This window comes from Triticum urartu, chromosome 2 (assembly GCF_003073215.2).
Source record: "Triticum urartu cultivar G1812 chromosome 2, Tu2.1, whole genome shotgun sequence".
NCBI lineage: Eukaryota > Viridiplantae > Streptophyta > Magnoliopsida > Poales > Poaceae > Triticum > Triticum urartu.
Window position 1 is genome coordinate 608,082,964 of NC_053023.1, and position 16,703 is coordinate 608,099,666.

The window sequence follows — 16,703 nt, forward strand, 5'->3', positions numbered from 1 at the left end:
TACCGTGGGTGTTGAATGAATACCTTCCTCGCCTCTTGACCATGCAGATGGTTTGAGAGGTAATCATCGGTGAACTGCTTTGAAAAGTACTAAAAACAAAGCTATGCATAAATCGCTGTTGTAAATTTTAAAATGGCACAAGGGGTAAAAACAAGGTAAAAGAGTTGGTACCATCCTATAGTTGACTGATGTCTTCTTCATTGTGCAAACAAAGATCTTGTTGTTATTCATCGCAAGTTTCTTCATCCTAACAATCTTTCTGAGTTTCTTGACTTGACTGATATTCATGGACATCTCATTTCCCCATATGCAAAATGGGTCGAACAGTGGGTCTAAGCCTCTGACAGTAGGACCTACATGTGCAAGACCAAATTTTAAGAAACCTAAATATTAGAATGATTCCTGCAACTGCACTGTAAGGGCATATTTATCCCTACGGTGTTTTGGTGATTGATGACAATGCATTTGCAGACTAATCAGGTGCTTTGGTTTCTTTCAGATATTCTTCCTTTGGCACGCAATGATTATTTCCCCTCGGCGCTCTACTCAAGACAGTGTAGCTTCCTTCGTGACTTTGTTGGTGGACTAAGTTTCGTAGTAGTCACCGTACTATCAAGAGGGGATCTGCTTCGGTATGGTTTGGGAGGAATCAACACGTACACGTTCTTCTCTCTCCCACCGTTTTCTCTCCGTCTCTATGGAGCTTCTCTCTTCTCCCTTTGTGGCTTTTTCCTGGACCCAGCGGTAGTACCGGGCCACAGCGGTAGTACCGCTGAGGCTCACTAAGCGGCAGTACCGCTCCTCAGAGCGGTAGTACCGCTCCTAGGAGCAGTAGTACCGCTTTATGGCCTCAGCTGTAGTACCGCTGCGGCTCCGTGTTCCTACCGCCTCGACTCTAGTGCGCATTTTCTCGTGTCGGGTTTTACGGCACTAGCTGCAGTATAGCGGTAGTACGTCTGAAGCTCAGTAAGCTGTAGTACAGCTCCTCGGAGTGGTAGTACCGCTCCTCGGAGCGGTAGTGCCGCCCCTTGGAGCGGTAGTACCGCTGGTTGGCCTCAGCCGCAGTACCGTTGTGACTCCATGCTGCTACCGCCTCGACTCGAATGCGCATTTTCTCGTGTCGGGTTTTACGGTACTTGCTGCGGTAGTAGTGGCGGTAGTGCTGCTTGTGAGCGGTAGTACCGCCCTGCCTCCGCGGTAGTACCGCTCTGGGTCCTAGCCCCAGCCCCTTCTCTTCCAGCACGGCAGTACCGCTGAGGGGGAGCGGTAGTACCGCTTATGGGCAGTAGTACCGCCCTGCCCCCGCGGTAGTACCGCTCTTTGCGAGGCTGAATGGGGGTAACGGTTGGTTTGTTCCCCCCACTATAAAAGGGTGTCTTCTTCCCCCCTTTGACCTACCTCTTCCACCATTAAAACTCCATTATTGCTCCAAGCTCCGTTTTCGCCCGATCTCACTCCCTAGCCAACCAAACTTGTCGATTTGCTCAGGAGTGGCTGAGAAGGCCCCGATCTACACTTCCACCGAGAGATTTTTGATTCCCCCACTCATCCTTAGTGGATCTTGTTACTCTTGGGTGTTTGAGCACCCTAGACGGTTGAGGTCACCTCGGAGCCATATTCCATTGTGGTGAAGCTTCGTGGTCTTGTTGGGAGCCTCCGATAAAGTTGTGGAGTTTGCCCCAACCTTGTTTGTAAAGGTTTGGTCGCCGCCTTCAAGGGCACCAATAGTGGAATCACGGCATCTCGCATTGTGTGAGGGCGTGAGGAGAATACGGTGGCCCTAGTGGCTTCTTGGGGAGCATTGTGCCTCCACACCGCTCCAACGGAGACGTACTTCCCTTCAAAAGGAAGGAACTTCGGTAACACATCCTCGTCTTCACCGGATCCACTCTTGGTTATCTCTTACCTTCACTTGTGCATGCTCTTTAGTGTTTGTTCCCTTGCTTGCTTGTGTGCTTGTTGTTGTTGCATCATATAGGTTGCTCACCTAGCTGCACATCTAGACAACCTTCTTTGATGCAAAGTTTAATTTGGTAAAGAAAAGCTAAAAATTGGTAGTTGCCTATTCACCCCCCCCCCCTCGAGTCAACCATATCGATCCTTTTATGCACAATAGTGTGCTATTAGCCAAAGGATCCTGCTTGAACAAACTACGATGGTAAACCGCAGTGCCGCCCATTGTTTCCTTGCAACACACATGAGGAAGATCTTGATCACGTTAACTGAGAGTTTCCATACTATCAGTAGAATATGTATTGAGTACACCCAAATTCGATTGGTGTCACATGCATAACAATACAAAATTGTACCCACAGCAAATGAAAATCAAATTGCAGAACTGAACCAAACAGTTAAATGGACAGCAGACCAAATGAACCAAAATAGTTAATTGAGCATGACATTGCAGAACAGAAACATGTACTAGAAGATAAGACAGTTAACAAAACAAAGAATGCTTGAGAACAGTACTACAAAATGTAGCAATTGTTGGACCAAAGTGTTAGTGGAACATTACATTTCAGAGGACCAAACTGTTAAATGAACATCAGATTGCATATTAACATTATAGAGGACAAATCATTAGAAGGCACTAGCAGTGGCCACGAGAAAATAGCACGAACTGTATTTTAAAGTAGACAATCGTGTGGCGGTGTCGATGGTGGCCTCGAAGACGAGGTGCTCATCCAAGATCTGGCGGTCGACACGCATGGCATCCATAGCGACCTCATGCGCGTGTGCGGCCGCATGCTACTGAGCTTCACATTATACTGCGTGTAAAATGGCTGTCGGCGGCGCTTAATTGGAGGAGGCGGGCAATGATTTCGGTGGAAGGTGTCGCGACGTCGGTCGGGGCATGTGGGACAGGAAAGGAGGAGGATGGTGTGGGTGGGGTGTGGATTACCTGACCATATCGATGAGGCCGCGCAACAAGAAGAAGGATCGGCGTCGAGGAGGCCACGCAGCATGAAGAAGGGTCACCGGCGAGGAGGTGGTGCTGCAAGAAGAAGGATCGCCGGTGAGGAGGCGGCGCTGCAATAAGAAGGGTAGCCGGCGAGGCGACGGCGCTGCAAGAAGAAGGGTCGTCGGCGAGGAGGCTGAGCTACCAGTAAGCAGCAGTGAAGGTTTGAACTTGAAAAGCAGGGAGGAAGAGTGGAAATGTCGCTTTTGGTAGGAGAGAGGGGGCGGGGAGATAAATATTTCCGCAGTAGCAAAAAAATTTCGCTCGGTGCCACGAGAAACTGGCGCGCAAGTATGGTTCAAGAGGGGCGGTGGACTGTAGATGACGAAGCTTTCTGCGTAAGCCAGACAAGACGGTGCGCCAAGATATTTTATATCGCATCCCACATGATTTTTTCTAGTAAACTGTCTGTGGTATACCTAATTTTTTCATTATGTTTGAAAGACAAAATGGTGTTACGGAGGGAAATGATGGTGTTTGAATTGCTAGAACATTTACGTACAGTGAACATGCAACTAGTACATGAGTGTCGTGTTTAAATTTGGAATTATTTCGTGTTCGTTTTGCATTTTTATGCATTAATTGAGTTTCTGGTCATTTAATGTGCATAATTCAAATTTGAACTACAAGCACATGCTCCAATGCACCAAAGTTTGTTCAAAAATCACATGTGTGTCTTTAGGTGAATTTATAGGTCCCATGCAAGAAATGGGAATGAAATTCAAACATCCGGTCGTCGTGGCTCGGCCAGAAAGATTGAGAAACTTGGTTTTTAAATTCCTGTAAATCCAAAACACGCCTGAAAATCATGAAACTTGGCATGGTGTCATGACATGGCACCAACATGTTGTGGTAAATTTTTTGGCCGAATTGGGACAAGTTTTGGTGTAAGCTTCTTGCAAACCGGAGCTTCCCTTAAGAAGGCTCGTGGTTCCGAGAGGGAACGTGTCACCTCCGTGTGTGAAAAGAGATACGTACACTGCCTTCTCCCGCCTTAATTTTTTTACACAGGCAGATTAGACCAAATAGAAGTATCGTGCTAAATTTGGAAATTATTCCGGGTTTGTTTGGCCTTTTTTATACTTTAATTGAGTTTCTGCGCATTTAATGTGTATAATTCAAATTTGAACTACAAGCACATGCTCCAATGCACCAAAGTTGGTTGAAAATCACATGTGTGTCCTTGAGTCCACATGTGGGCCGGAAATGGGAATGGAATTCAAACATCTGGGCACCGTGGCTCGGCCGAAAAGATTGAGAAACTTGATTTTTTAATTCCTGTAAATCCAAAACACGCCTGAAAATCATAACACTTGGCATGGTGTCATGACATGGCACCAACATGTTGCGGTAAATTTTTTGGCCGAATTGGGACAAGCTTTGGTGTAAGCTTGTTGCAAACCGGAGCTTCCCTCAAGAAGGCTCGTGGTTCCGAGAGGGAACATGTCACCTCCATGTGCGAAATGAGATACGTACACTGCCTTCTCACGCCTTAATTTTTTTACATAGGCAGATTAGACCAAATAGAACTATCGTGCTAAATTTTGAAATTATTCCGGATTTGTTTGGCCCTTTTATACATTAATTGAGTTCCTGTGCATTTAATGTGCATAATTCAAATTTGAACTACAAGCACATGCTCGAGTGCACCAAAGTTGGTTGAAAAATCACATGTGTGTCCTTGGGTGTATTTATAGGTCCCATGCAAGAAATGGGAATGAAATTCAAACATTTGAGCGTCATGGCTCGACCGAAAAGATTGAGAAACTTAGCTTTTTAATTCCTGTAAATCCAAAACACGCCTAAAAATCATGAAACTTGGCATGGTGTCATGACATGGCACCAACATGTTGTGGTAATTTTTCTGTCTGATTTGCAAAGACGCACACATTAACAATTAACAAAGTCATTATGGAACAAGTGATGTCACGTTACAAATCGGAAACACAAGTATTATTGAAACCATGGGCGTTCTACTTACCATTTACGTGTCGCCACGCGTCTCCTCTTTTTTATTGACCAGGAGGTGCTGTGCGGGGTAGCTATTTGAGTACGGGAGGTGCGCGATCAGACCCCTATGCGTGCTCATCGGGAGGAGAGCCCTTTGACCGCTACCCACCGCGCACCTCCCTCCCAACGTCTCCATTAATGGCGCCCGAGCCCCTGTTCTATGGCGTGGCTATGTGTCTCACTGGACTGAGATTCAAGAGAGAAAAATGAAAGTCTGAAAAGAAAATTTTGCACGGATCTTGATGTAAGATCTGACGGACCTATATAGCATCGACTGTGACTTATAGTAAGCATGATGAATATAAGGACGATGACAGTTGATAATAATTGTCTCACATATTTAGGAACATAATTAAAAAAAGCCACATGCGGCAACGTCCAAAATACACAAGGGCAAAAAAAGAAGGAAGACAACGATCTAGCTCATTGATCTCTATGTTGTTGCAGGCCACGGGAACTAGTCTCTGTGGCGAGCGGCGATGAGCACTTTCTTGTCCACAAGATGCTGCTTGAGAGCATCCACGGATTCCTCCACCAGCCTTCTGCGCTCGATGCGCAGCATGGCATTCTCGTCCATAAGTTTCTCTACGATGACGCCGGTCCTCTTCAACAATTCAGTAGTCTCCTCCTGCTGCTCCGCACTTCCGGTGATCTTCGCCCTCAGCAGGTCGCACTCGGCCCAGAGCTTTGCATTGCTCTCATTTAGTTGCCGGATGACGTCCGCAAAAGAGGCTTTCATGTCATCCTGCAACCTCGCCCGGCCGGAGATCTGATCCATCTGGCTATGGACGATTGCCTGCATGCGTCTATAAGAGTCCTCACCTGGCCGCGAGACACAAGGATGCCGCGGCACGGGAGGACATTTGTGCTGCATTCGCGGCGCGGCGGGACATCTCTTCTGCTTTCGCGACGTGGCCGGACCAGTCTGCCGTATCGACGGTGCGGCGGGACCTGCGTGCTGCTTCGGCGGTGCGCGGGACCTCTGTGCTGCTACGGCCGTGCGGCGGGACATGCCGGCTGCGTTCGCAGCGAGGCGGGACATCTCTTGTGCTTCCGCTTCCATGCTCGCATCTCCCTGGTGGCAATCTCTCGACCCAGAACTCACGCTGGCCATGGCAGACGCAAAGGGAACGATGATGAATGACTTTGTTTTATTGGATGAGGAGTTGAGGAGGAATGTGCAGTCATCTTGGAGCAGTAGTATTTATAACCGAGTAGTAATACACTCCTAAGTGGGAAACCGTTTAGGTTTTGATCGATGTAAACAGGTTTGCAATTTGGAATGTGACGGGACGCATGCTCAAAATTTACTGGCGGTTATAAGTGCGGCACTATTTTCGGAAGGCGTAATGTGGGCATGTACGCCTTCTCGGCCGCGTACATGGCGTTTGCACCATAGGGTGCACCGCAATAGGTAATGCCAGCATACGTCTTATTCCAACAACCGTGCGTGCTCGTTATTACCATCGTGCATGCTTCTTTTAATTAGAATGTGTGTGCCCATCTAGCACACACACATTGATCTATCTAACTGTTTCAGTTTGTTGTGGCTAATCACAAATAGTTCATCCATGTGAAGTGTACGTCACAATCGCAGACACTTTGATCTGGCTGACCCGTTTCTATTATGTTGCCTAATCGCAAATAGTTAATCCTTCTGAAGCGTATGCCCTCAATCACACACACCTTAATCTGGCTGACCATTTCTTTTGTGTTGCCTAATCACAAACATTACATCCGAGTGAACCGTATACTGTATATCGCACATGCCTTCATCAGGCTACCCATTTCTTTTGTTCCGCCTCATCACAAACAGTTCATTGGACTGAACCGTATGCCCTTCATCACACACGCAACTAAAATCTGAACCGTATTTGATGGCTCCGCCATTGCAAATGTTTTCCACCTTTTTTGACAGTTCTTTTACACCACTGTTTACGATTATTGCATCGCACACAGTTTCGTCGAAGGGTTTCCGAACGTAGTGTTGCGTTAGCAGCATCCTGCAGTAGTGACGCTTTGATCATTTCATCAAAGCGAATGTTCCAACTCCGAGATGCTTGCACTAGCCCATAGATGGAGCGCTGGAGCTTGCATACCTTGTCAGCATTCTTAGGATCGACAAAACCTTCCGGCTGCATCATATACAATTCTTTCTTAAGGAAACCATTAAGGAATGTCGTTTTGACGTCCATTTGCCATACCTCATAATCATAGAATGCGGCAATTGCTAACATGATTCAGACGGACTTAAGCTTCGCTACGGGTGAGAAGGTCTCATCGTAGTCAACTCCTTGAACTTGTCGATAACCCTTAGCGACAAGCCGAGCCTTATAGATGGTCACATTACCATCCGTGCCAGTCTTCTTCTTAAAGATCCACTTATTCTCTATGTCATGCCAATCATCGGGCAAGTCCTCCAAAGTCCATACTTTGTTCTCATACATGGATCCTATCTCGGATTTCATGGATTCAAGCCATTTGTTGGAATCTGGGCCCGCCATCGCCTCTTCATAGTTTAAAGGTTCATCGTTGTCTAATAACATGATTTCTAGGACAGGGTTACCGTACCACTGTGGTGTGAAACGTGTCCTCGTGGACCTACGAAGTTCAGTAGCAACTTGATCCGAAGTTTCATGATCATCAACATTAACGCCCTCTCTAGTCGGTGCAGGCACCACAGAAACATCTTTTTGTGTTGCGCTACTCTCCGGTTCAAGAGGGGGTACCTCATCAAGTTATAATTTCCTCTCACTTACTTCTTTCGAGAGAAACACTTTCTCCAGAAAGGATTCATTCTTGGCAACAAAGATCTTGCCTTCGGATCTGAGGCATTGGTGGGTCACTACTCGCAAACACATCCACAAAACACACTGCCAAGCTTTTGACTTGGCAGTGAGCTCGGTATGCTGGAGCCTTTGGATATAGAGAAACGACCGTGTGTTTCGCAATACTTCTAGTTGGATGAGTGCTATGGACCTAGTCACGAAAATCTTTGAGGAGCTACATTTATGGACCCTAGCAGGAGGGAGAGGAATCAGCGTGTGGTGTGAGTAGTAGCGTGAGGTAGCAGGGGTAGGAGTTGGAGTGTCATTTTGCCTTAGCCGTCATGTGGCTTTGAGGCTTCATTTCTTGTACATACTCTTTCTATTTTCTATAAATTTACGATACGCATTTTGCGTATTCTTAAAAAAATTAATTTTTTTCATGGAAAAACCTAGAGAAAATAAGAAAAAAAAAGCCATAAACATGGATTTTTTTCCTTACTTTTTCTCATTCCGAATTATGCCTCTCGTGAAAGCAAATATGTGCCTTCACGAGAAGCAAATTTGTAACTCTAGCAGAAGCAAAAAAAATGATCTTTTTCCTTTCCAAGAGGCATAGATGTGTCTTTTGTGGAAGCAAACATGTACCTCCATGAGAGAAAAATATGTGCCTCAAGCTGAAAAAAAATATAGAAAACATCATATATAAAGATCATATAGTTAGGGTAACACGTGTACGAGACGCAGTGCAGTACAAAGACACAAGAGGTAGTACAAAAAGGCCAAATATTTCACCTAGCCGGCCTTGACTCTATCAGCAGCAGGCCCAGGTTTTTACTACTTGTGGATTTTGATCTCTCTTTGCTCGGCCCGATCTGACATAAGCGCAGAAAACAGAAACCTGGCCCATGCGGCGACTATTCCCACGGCGGCGGCCACCAAACGCCACGCCACGCCACGGCAAGCGCGGGCCACCGCGCGTACGGGCTGCGCCCGGCGCGATCGGCAGCGAGATCGTGGGCGCCTCTTGTCACGAGATCCTCGGCCCCGTGGCCGTGGGAAGCGGCCGGATGGATCGTTCGCGCCGCTGCTGCTTCCTGTTGCCGTGCCGAGCGGAGCGCCTGATCGAGACGGCTTGTTTGATCGCGGCCGTCGTTTTCCCTCGGCCCGGACGTTGTATCTGTCTCGTGGTGGCACCCGCTGCGTGATCGAGACGTGGGGGTTGTTGTAATCGCCCGAGTGCAATCGCGCATCCGGCGCGAGAAGCAGACGGTTTTCCGACGCCGCAAGCAAAAATTGCGCGCTCGTGCTGCTGCCGGTGCCGGCACCCCGTACACCACAGTAGAGTTCTGGCGCCAATTTACTCCAGGTTAGTGCAGCGATGCGTACTTGCGGAAACGATAAGAACGCGCCAGGAAGGCCATGGTTCCTCGATCCCCAATCAACGGCGGTGCATCCGTGAAAGACATGGCGCGGTAAAGCGCTAGGCTACAAAACGTACGGTGCCACAGTAGCCGTAGCTAGCTGGACGATGGGTACAGGCACAGTCAACAGTACTAGTCACAAGGCGCCAGGCGCCAGACGCCCGGTACAAAGTACACTTCTTCTTTTTTGCTTTTTTTATTTAATTTTTTGAGGATCACTTCTTCTTTTTTTTTTCTTTGCTGGGAAAAGGTAGAGTACACTTGAGTGATGATGGGCCGGCCTGGCGAACATTTTCCTGTATCCGGGCTGAAGTGAACACATCACATTGACACCAAGTGGGGGGCTTCCATCGGCCCAAATAGCAACAGATTATTCTGCAAAGTTGTTACTACTTCACTACTGCAAAGGCCACGGCCACAAACAAGCTGGATACCACTGACTGCACTCCATAGGCCGTGGCCTAGTGCCCATATGAGTTCGTGGTAATGCCGTTTGTCAGGCGCTCGAATTTGGCGTTGCCTGACAGTATTTCCTCCACGGCTTTCTGAAAACAGAGCAACAAATCAGTGATATCCACACACACACACACCCAACAGAGAGCATCGGTGACAGAAGTTCAAATGAATCCATAGTAGTAATAACACTTTTGTACCTCGATGCATGTCAAAGTATACTGCACGTCACTGTCTGAAATTTGGTAGTGAGTGACAAGTCTGACGCTGCAAATTAAGGGGGTTCAAAATGGAGGGTTAAAAGTTAGCATTATCAAGCATACATCATACTCCGTATGTAATAAGAGCGAGTTTCTTTTAGATACAGTCTGAAGTATTAGTTAGAGGCCAGTACAGGCACAAGGATGCTTATTATACTGAGCAGCTGGGCTTGACAATACTACTAAGGAGTGAAAAAAAAGCAGTTGAGCGAACTGAATTGAACCTCTTGGAGCTTGCTGGCATTGCAAGCACATTGCGCTGTTCCAGGACTTGACAGAGTTTGTCAGGTGTTATGCGTGGATCCGCAATATCAAAGAATACCTAGAGAATACATCTCCCAGGGTTATAAACATGATATTTAAAGGCGACATATTTCAAAACCAATAGATGGACTTGCTGGCTAACCATGTTGGTCTCCACTGAAGCTAAATCAACTGTAAACTGTTTAATTTTCGTCAGACCATCTGAACAATTGGAAAGACAGACAAATTCAGGGTTGTATGACTTCGTGATATCGATAGAAGATTTGTGAATCCACATGGAAAAGATCAAATGGAACCTGCTAAAACTTTGGCCTTCCTATGGTCATCGGCAAGCTTGCCTACGGTGTCGCGAACCGCAAGATAGGCAGCAGCACAGAGAATTCCAACCTGCCTCATTCCACCACCTAGTGTCTTCCTAAGAATCTTAGCCTGAAAGTATTGTTCAGAGTTCAGTTACATGTTCTCTTAAGCTTAGTACTCCCTCCGATCCAAATTAATTGACGCAGCTAAGTAGCAAAATATCCGTCGTCACCTTGTCTATGAAGGCCTTCGAACCAACAATAACTGATCCAACAGGAGCGCCTAAACCTTTTGATAGGCATACCTGCAGTTCGACGTTCAACAGATAAGTACAGTCACACAGCCAACATTAATGTAGCCTATCCTTATGTTGGTTGCATAATCCAACGTTGCAACAAGCAAATTGAGATGTACCGAAACTGAATCAGCAGCTCTCACAAGTCTATGAACAGGAACTCCGAGTGCCTGACACGACGACAGCAATGGAAAATGTCAGGAGAAGATACGCAGGGTTCGTACTTAGTCATGCCGGTTTATTGACCACATGCTGTACTACTTACCACGGAAGCGTTAAAAATACGAGCTCCGTCGATATGAAGCTTCAAGCCATGGCTTTTACCAACCTCACCAACCTTGTCGGTGTACTCTACAGACAGACACTTTCCGCCAGTGCTGCAGCAACAAGAAGAAAATTATGAACCAGAGTCAGGTAAAAACTAGTACAGTACCATTCTGATCAGTAACATGAGCAACATGCATCAGGGAGCAACTCACTTTCCGTGTGTGTTCTCCAAGCAGATGAGCCTGGTGGTGGGATAATACATGGCCCCGTCCGGATGCCTGATGGCAGCAACGATCTTGTGGATGTCCATGGTGCCGTCGGGGTTGTTGGGCACGGTCCTGGGGTGGACGCCGCCGAGGGTGGAGATGCCCCCGTTCTCATAGATGTGGATGTGGGAGTTGTCCCCGAGGATGACCTCGCTGCCCCTGGTGTCGCAGTGCGCGAGGACGGAGACGAGGTTGCCCATGGTGCCCGAGGGGACGAACAGGGCGGCCTCCTTGCCCATGATCCTGGCCATCTCCGCCTCGAAGCGCTGCGCGGTCGGGTCCGCGCCCAGGACGTCGTCGTCCACCTCCGCCGCGGCCATGGCGGCGCGCATGGCCTCGGATGGCTTGGTGACCGTGTCGGAGCGGAGGTCCACCACCTTGGTCACCATCCTGCCTGTGTGGCTGTGGCTCGAGCTCACGCTTCAGCAGGATCACGTACGACTCGGGAACTAGAATGAGCGATACGAAGCGTTCTGTTAGCAGCGCACTGTAAATCTTGGATGCACCAGTGGTGCAATTTTCGTTCGGTAACAAAACAAAAAATTTCATGCCAAATCAACATGTAGCAAGCTGTGAACTAATCAACTCCCACACGGAAAACCAAAAAGGAGACGTCATTTTTTTTACATTGCACAGGAGTGCCCGGAACTTGGCACGCAATGGACAGACACGGCCTCCACGGCTCCGGTCACACGCGCACACGCCAAATGTGTGCAGGTGTAGCCAGGAAGGATGCATACAACTCTATCCGTCCAACAACCACAAACTTTGGCGCCTTTTTGGGGACCATGCTGGTGCATGTCACACATTTCCTCTGAGATTTTTGGAAAGCGGCGAAAGGATGAACACCCGCACGGCGGCTCCAAGAACAATGGAACCGCGCATCGCAGGGTATCGTCGTTCAGAAACAAACAGATGTTTAGCAATCGTCTACTCCTATACATGGCACGAAACGAGGAGGAGAGGAGACGAGTGCACGCGCGTTCATCATCAATCGGCAATAAAACAGTGAATAAAACTTGGTAGGAGAGGATGAAGAGGGGGATCTGAGGAACTGCGGCGCACCAGAATCCTTGGAGATGGAGCCCGAGCCGAGGCGGATAGGAAGAATTGCGGGCGAGAGAAGAGCTGAGTGGAGAGTGGAGTGGTCCGTCTGGCTTCGGAGCTGGCCCTGGCCGCTGCGGAGTCGCGCTTTATACATGACGACGAGGGCCGGGCGCCGCCTGCCAGAGGAAGAGGAGCTGGACGAGACGCCGTCGCGCGATCAGCCACGCCGGCCTCTTGACCACTCGTTGTCACGTGCCCGCGGGCGCCTCCACGTAGGACGGCGCTGGGCCGTTGCTTTTCTTGGCCGCCTCCTTCCATCCATCCAGCTGTGGGTGATGTGCACTTGACCTAGTAGAATCCTAGTAGTAGATGCGTCACGTCCTCCAACTCCAAAGGTGCCGGAGAAGGGAAGAGACCAAGCAAATCAGCCTAGTGCCGGCTGTGCAAATTGGCTGGGACGACGCCTAAATAAAAATCCAATACCGAATGGTCGGTCTGCGTCGGCCTACTCAGCTCACACAAAGATACCAAGTGGCAGAATAAGAATATTCACTACGCAAACGCCGCCAACGAGAACTCATCTCTCGTTCCAGTTTGTACACTTGCACCGTGGAAATGTTCTCTGAAAGAGGCACGCACTCGAAAGTACGCATTTCACCTTTCGATCAGGCTACCAGCGACACACGTTTGTTACATGCGTGGCAAGTTGCGAGTAAGGCTCTGGCTTCACTGGAGGCCATCTTCCATGGACCATCCACATGCGTCAATCAAGAATTCTGCAAGACTCTCTCACTTGTCCCGTAGCATTGTCCAAAGTGCATGGTCTCAGAATACAAGTTGGTTTTGGTGGCCTCGCTTGCGACCGGGGTCCTAGCTAGCTAGCTAACGCTAGGCCACCAGATTTTTGCCTTGCATTTCACAAGGTGGCGGCCGAGAATGCAAAAGGTAACTAACAACGTACGGCGCAGCTGATGAATCATCGTTATCACACCAAGTGTCAGTCCAAACCAAAAAAACGCGCACAAGAGTGGACGTATGTTTTTCTCTCTCTTCTTGCTATCTTGATGATGATGATGATGTGAGCTCAGAGCATCTCCAATGACGGCGCCAAAAGTGCGTGCATGCTCATTTAGCGTGTAGCGAAGTTTTCGCGCGCTCCAGCGGAGGCGGGAAACAAGCACGTGCGGGAGAAAGCTGGCGGTCACGCAATAGATTTGATGCATCGCTTCCGACGCATGTGTAAATTGCGGCGCTCGCCACACGCGCTCCTCCCCGCTTCGTCTGCTTCCTCACCGCTTCAGCACCCCGCCATCGACCCGCCACCATCGCGCCACCATGCCGCCGGACATCTTCGGGCTACCGCGGCGTCCGCGAGCGCCCCTCCGACGTGTACTACGCTAAGATCCGGTCCGGCGACATCCGCCTCGGCCTGGACACGTTCGAGACCGCGCACGAGGCTGTCTGCGCGTACGACGCGGCGGCGTGGCGCCTAGAGAGGCCTCGCTCGCAGCTGAACTTTCACGACGTTTACACGCGTGAGCAGGCGCAGGCCGTCGTCCCTCCGCCTCGTCTTATAACAGACCTGGACCGTCAGGAACACCGTCGGCGGCAGCGCCGCCTACTCATCGCCGAGGAGGACGAGCGAGCCATAGCAGAGGGGTGCCGACACCACCCGAAGGATGTCGCCAACGAGAACGCCTTCTGGGCGAAGAGAACGGCAAAGCGCCGCGCGGAGCGGGCGGACAGGCGTCGGCGGAATGCACTGGGCATATCGCAGTGCGATCTCGTTAACGCCGGTGGGAAGTCGTTCTTCTCGTCAGACGATGATCGTTGGGATGACGTGTGGATCTCTACCTCGGACAACACCAGCGAGGGTGATGATGATGAGGACGTCTCGAAGTAGGTTCTAGTTACACCGTAGCTTTTATCTAGTTGCACCGTAGTTTTATTGTTGCACCATAGTTTTATTGTTGCACCATAGTTTTTTTATCTATCTATGCTATGAACTATGTAAGATATCTATGTATCGTTTTTATCTACGTTGAAATATGTATTTTTTTTATCTATGCAAAATATCTATGCACCGTAGTTCAGAGTGTTTGTGCGAGAGCGTGCACTGTATTTTAACGCACCTGTTGAAGCTACACGCGGGCGTTAAATTTATCGCGGCCGCTGGAGCCAGCGCTCCTTGCCGCACCAAATCAGGCGATTAACATGCTGCAAACTGATTTTTAGCACGCCACGCATTAGACGGCTGTTGGAGATGCTCTCAATCGCCGGTGCTGAGTAGCTTCACAGCTGGCGGATAGAGTTGGGCTGGACGACCCGTGCACGGCCACCTCCTGCACGTCCAGTACCGGATCAGCCTTTTGAATCAGCATGATAGGCCACCGCGTGCTTCTTTGCTTGGCTGGTTCCTCGTTCCTGCAAAACACTCGTGAATCGTGTTGGTGCCGTCTGATGCAAGTGTCGTGGTAGGTCCACTAGTGTACGTGGACTCTCCATCCAAGCACACCTGATCCTTTTTTCCTTCGGAAATCACTTAGATCTTTAACCAACCAGCGGCACAAGCACCCGTAAAATAAACAAACACCCCTGCAAAATAAAGAAATCACATCGAAGTTTCTCGGGACTGGGCGTGCCACGCGCCCACGCCGCAGCATGCTACTATCATGGTGGGGCTAGCCTGTCGTAGTTGATCATGGATAAAAAGTTATCGACACCATGGTTCTGCTGGATCAGTGCACTGGTGAAGAAGACAAAGCTGAAGGACCAAACTGCAAATAAAGCCGCCAACACTGACGAACCAGTAGACCCTACAAACCATGACCTTCTGGTCATAAGGGCATCTCCGAGGAGGACCCTTAAAACGCCTACAACCGTCTGAACCGAGTTATCTAGACGCAGTTTGTCATCCAACGCGGTACCCCATCGGTCTGCGGACTAGCTCGGTTGTCTGAAATCCCGAAAACCAGACGTGAACAAAGGGACGCTTTGCAGGAGTGTGGACTACCGTCACGTAGGATTCAGACACTCCCGGCCCACTAAAATCCCCTCCCTGGTCCACTTCTCTTCCACTCCAAGCCCCTCTCCTTCTTTGCATCTGCACCCTCCTCATTCGGCGTCGCCACTGCACCACTTCAGCTATTTCCCAGGCATCCTCGCACGTCCACAGCCCCCACCGACATGCCTGCCCCGCCTTGGAGTACGCCGCCATCCACCCAGGTACCCTCCGCCCCATGCCGATGCCATCCATGGTGGACACCACGCCCAACAAGTGTTCGGTTAAATGTCGTAGAGCTTTTTTTTATTGAACTTCTCATGATTTTCTAGAGTAAGCATGATGGCGGGGTACTTGGTGATGGAGGATAAGTTGTTGTGCGATGCGTGGAAGGTTGTATCACTTTGTAGGCACGAGGCAAGGGGGGGCGATGTTTTGGCAAAAATCATGTGCTTCGTTTCTAGAGTAAATGCACTACGCACCCTATGACTTGCACATGATCCATGATCGTAGTGTGAAGTCGCTAGCCCATTGGTGATACATCATCTCCAACTCTGTCATAAAGTTTTACGGTGTGGCTACATGAGTGGAGAGAATGTTTCAGGCTTGTCAACCATGGAGATATTAAGTTTTTCTTTTTGTTGCTCTACATGCACTAGTAGAAAACAGGGCTTTGGTTGGAGCCTGCCAAGCCCATTAGTTCCGGTTCAGTCAAGAACCGGGACCCATGGGGGGCATACGTCCCGGTTCGTGTGCCCAGGGGCCCGGCCGGGCCTCGGAAGGCATTTGTCCCGGTTTATGTGGACCCATTTGTCCCGGTTCTAGGCACGAAACGGGACCAATAGGCCTCGCTCCTGGCCCACAGCCTTTGGTCCCAGTTCATGCCTAGAACTGGGACAGAAGGGGGGCCTTTAGTCCCGGTTCCAACCACGAACCGGGACAAATGAGTTGTCTATATATACCTCCTCGCCGGCGAGCAGAGCACTCCACACTGCTCTATTTTTTTAGCCGGCGAGGGGAGGGCATTTGGGTGCTCTAGCTCACCTTCTATGCACATGAGGTGTTTGATGAAATGCCCGAGCCATCCTAGTTAAGTTTTCTCCTCTCGAAGCTCGACCTCCAAGATCCATTTTCTCGGAGATTTGCATAGGTTTAGCGGTTCGTCACGTCCCGTCCCCGTCTTCACCGCCGTCGATCGCCCACGCTGATCTCGTTGCCGACACCACCGTGGTGAGCCTCTTGTTCTTATCTTCTTTCTAAAAGAAAAAATTCTTACTTTAGATAGATACTTGTCTAATTTTCTTACTTTTGACACACATAATTATAGATAATGCACGCAGGTGAACCGGCAATGGATGTACGGTGATGGACACAACTCCGAGTACATTAAGG

General features: G+C 49.2%; 1 protein-coding gene and 1 pseudogene across 1 annotated transcript; one reads left to right on the plus strand and one right to left on the minus strand.

Annotated features, from left to right (window-relative positions):
- Window positions 1–9,323: 9,323 nt before the first annotated feature.
- LOC125539150 (low-specificity L-threonine aldolase 1-like) lies at window positions 9,324–12,486 on the minus strand. The gene is made up of 10 exons (XM_048702523.1): window positions 12,329–12,486; window positions 11,210–11,712; window positions 10,996–11,107; window positions 10,850–10,900; window positions 10,668–10,739; window positions 10,432–10,564; window positions 10,278–10,336; window positions 10,096–10,193; window positions 9,812–9,878; window positions 9,324–9,703 (listed from the first exon to the last, which is right to left on the minus strand). Exons 2-10 carry the CDS (start codon window positions 11,650–11,652, stop codon window positions 9,620–9,622), a joined length of 1,119 nt encoding a protein of 372 aa, XP_048558480.1. The 5' UTR covers window positions 11,653–11,712; window positions 12,329–12,486; the 3' UTR covers window positions 9,324–9,619.
- LOC125537486 lies at window positions 12,463–14,213 on the plus strand (annotated as a pseudogene).
- The last annotated feature ends 2,490 nt before the right edge of the window (window positions 14,214–16,703 follow it).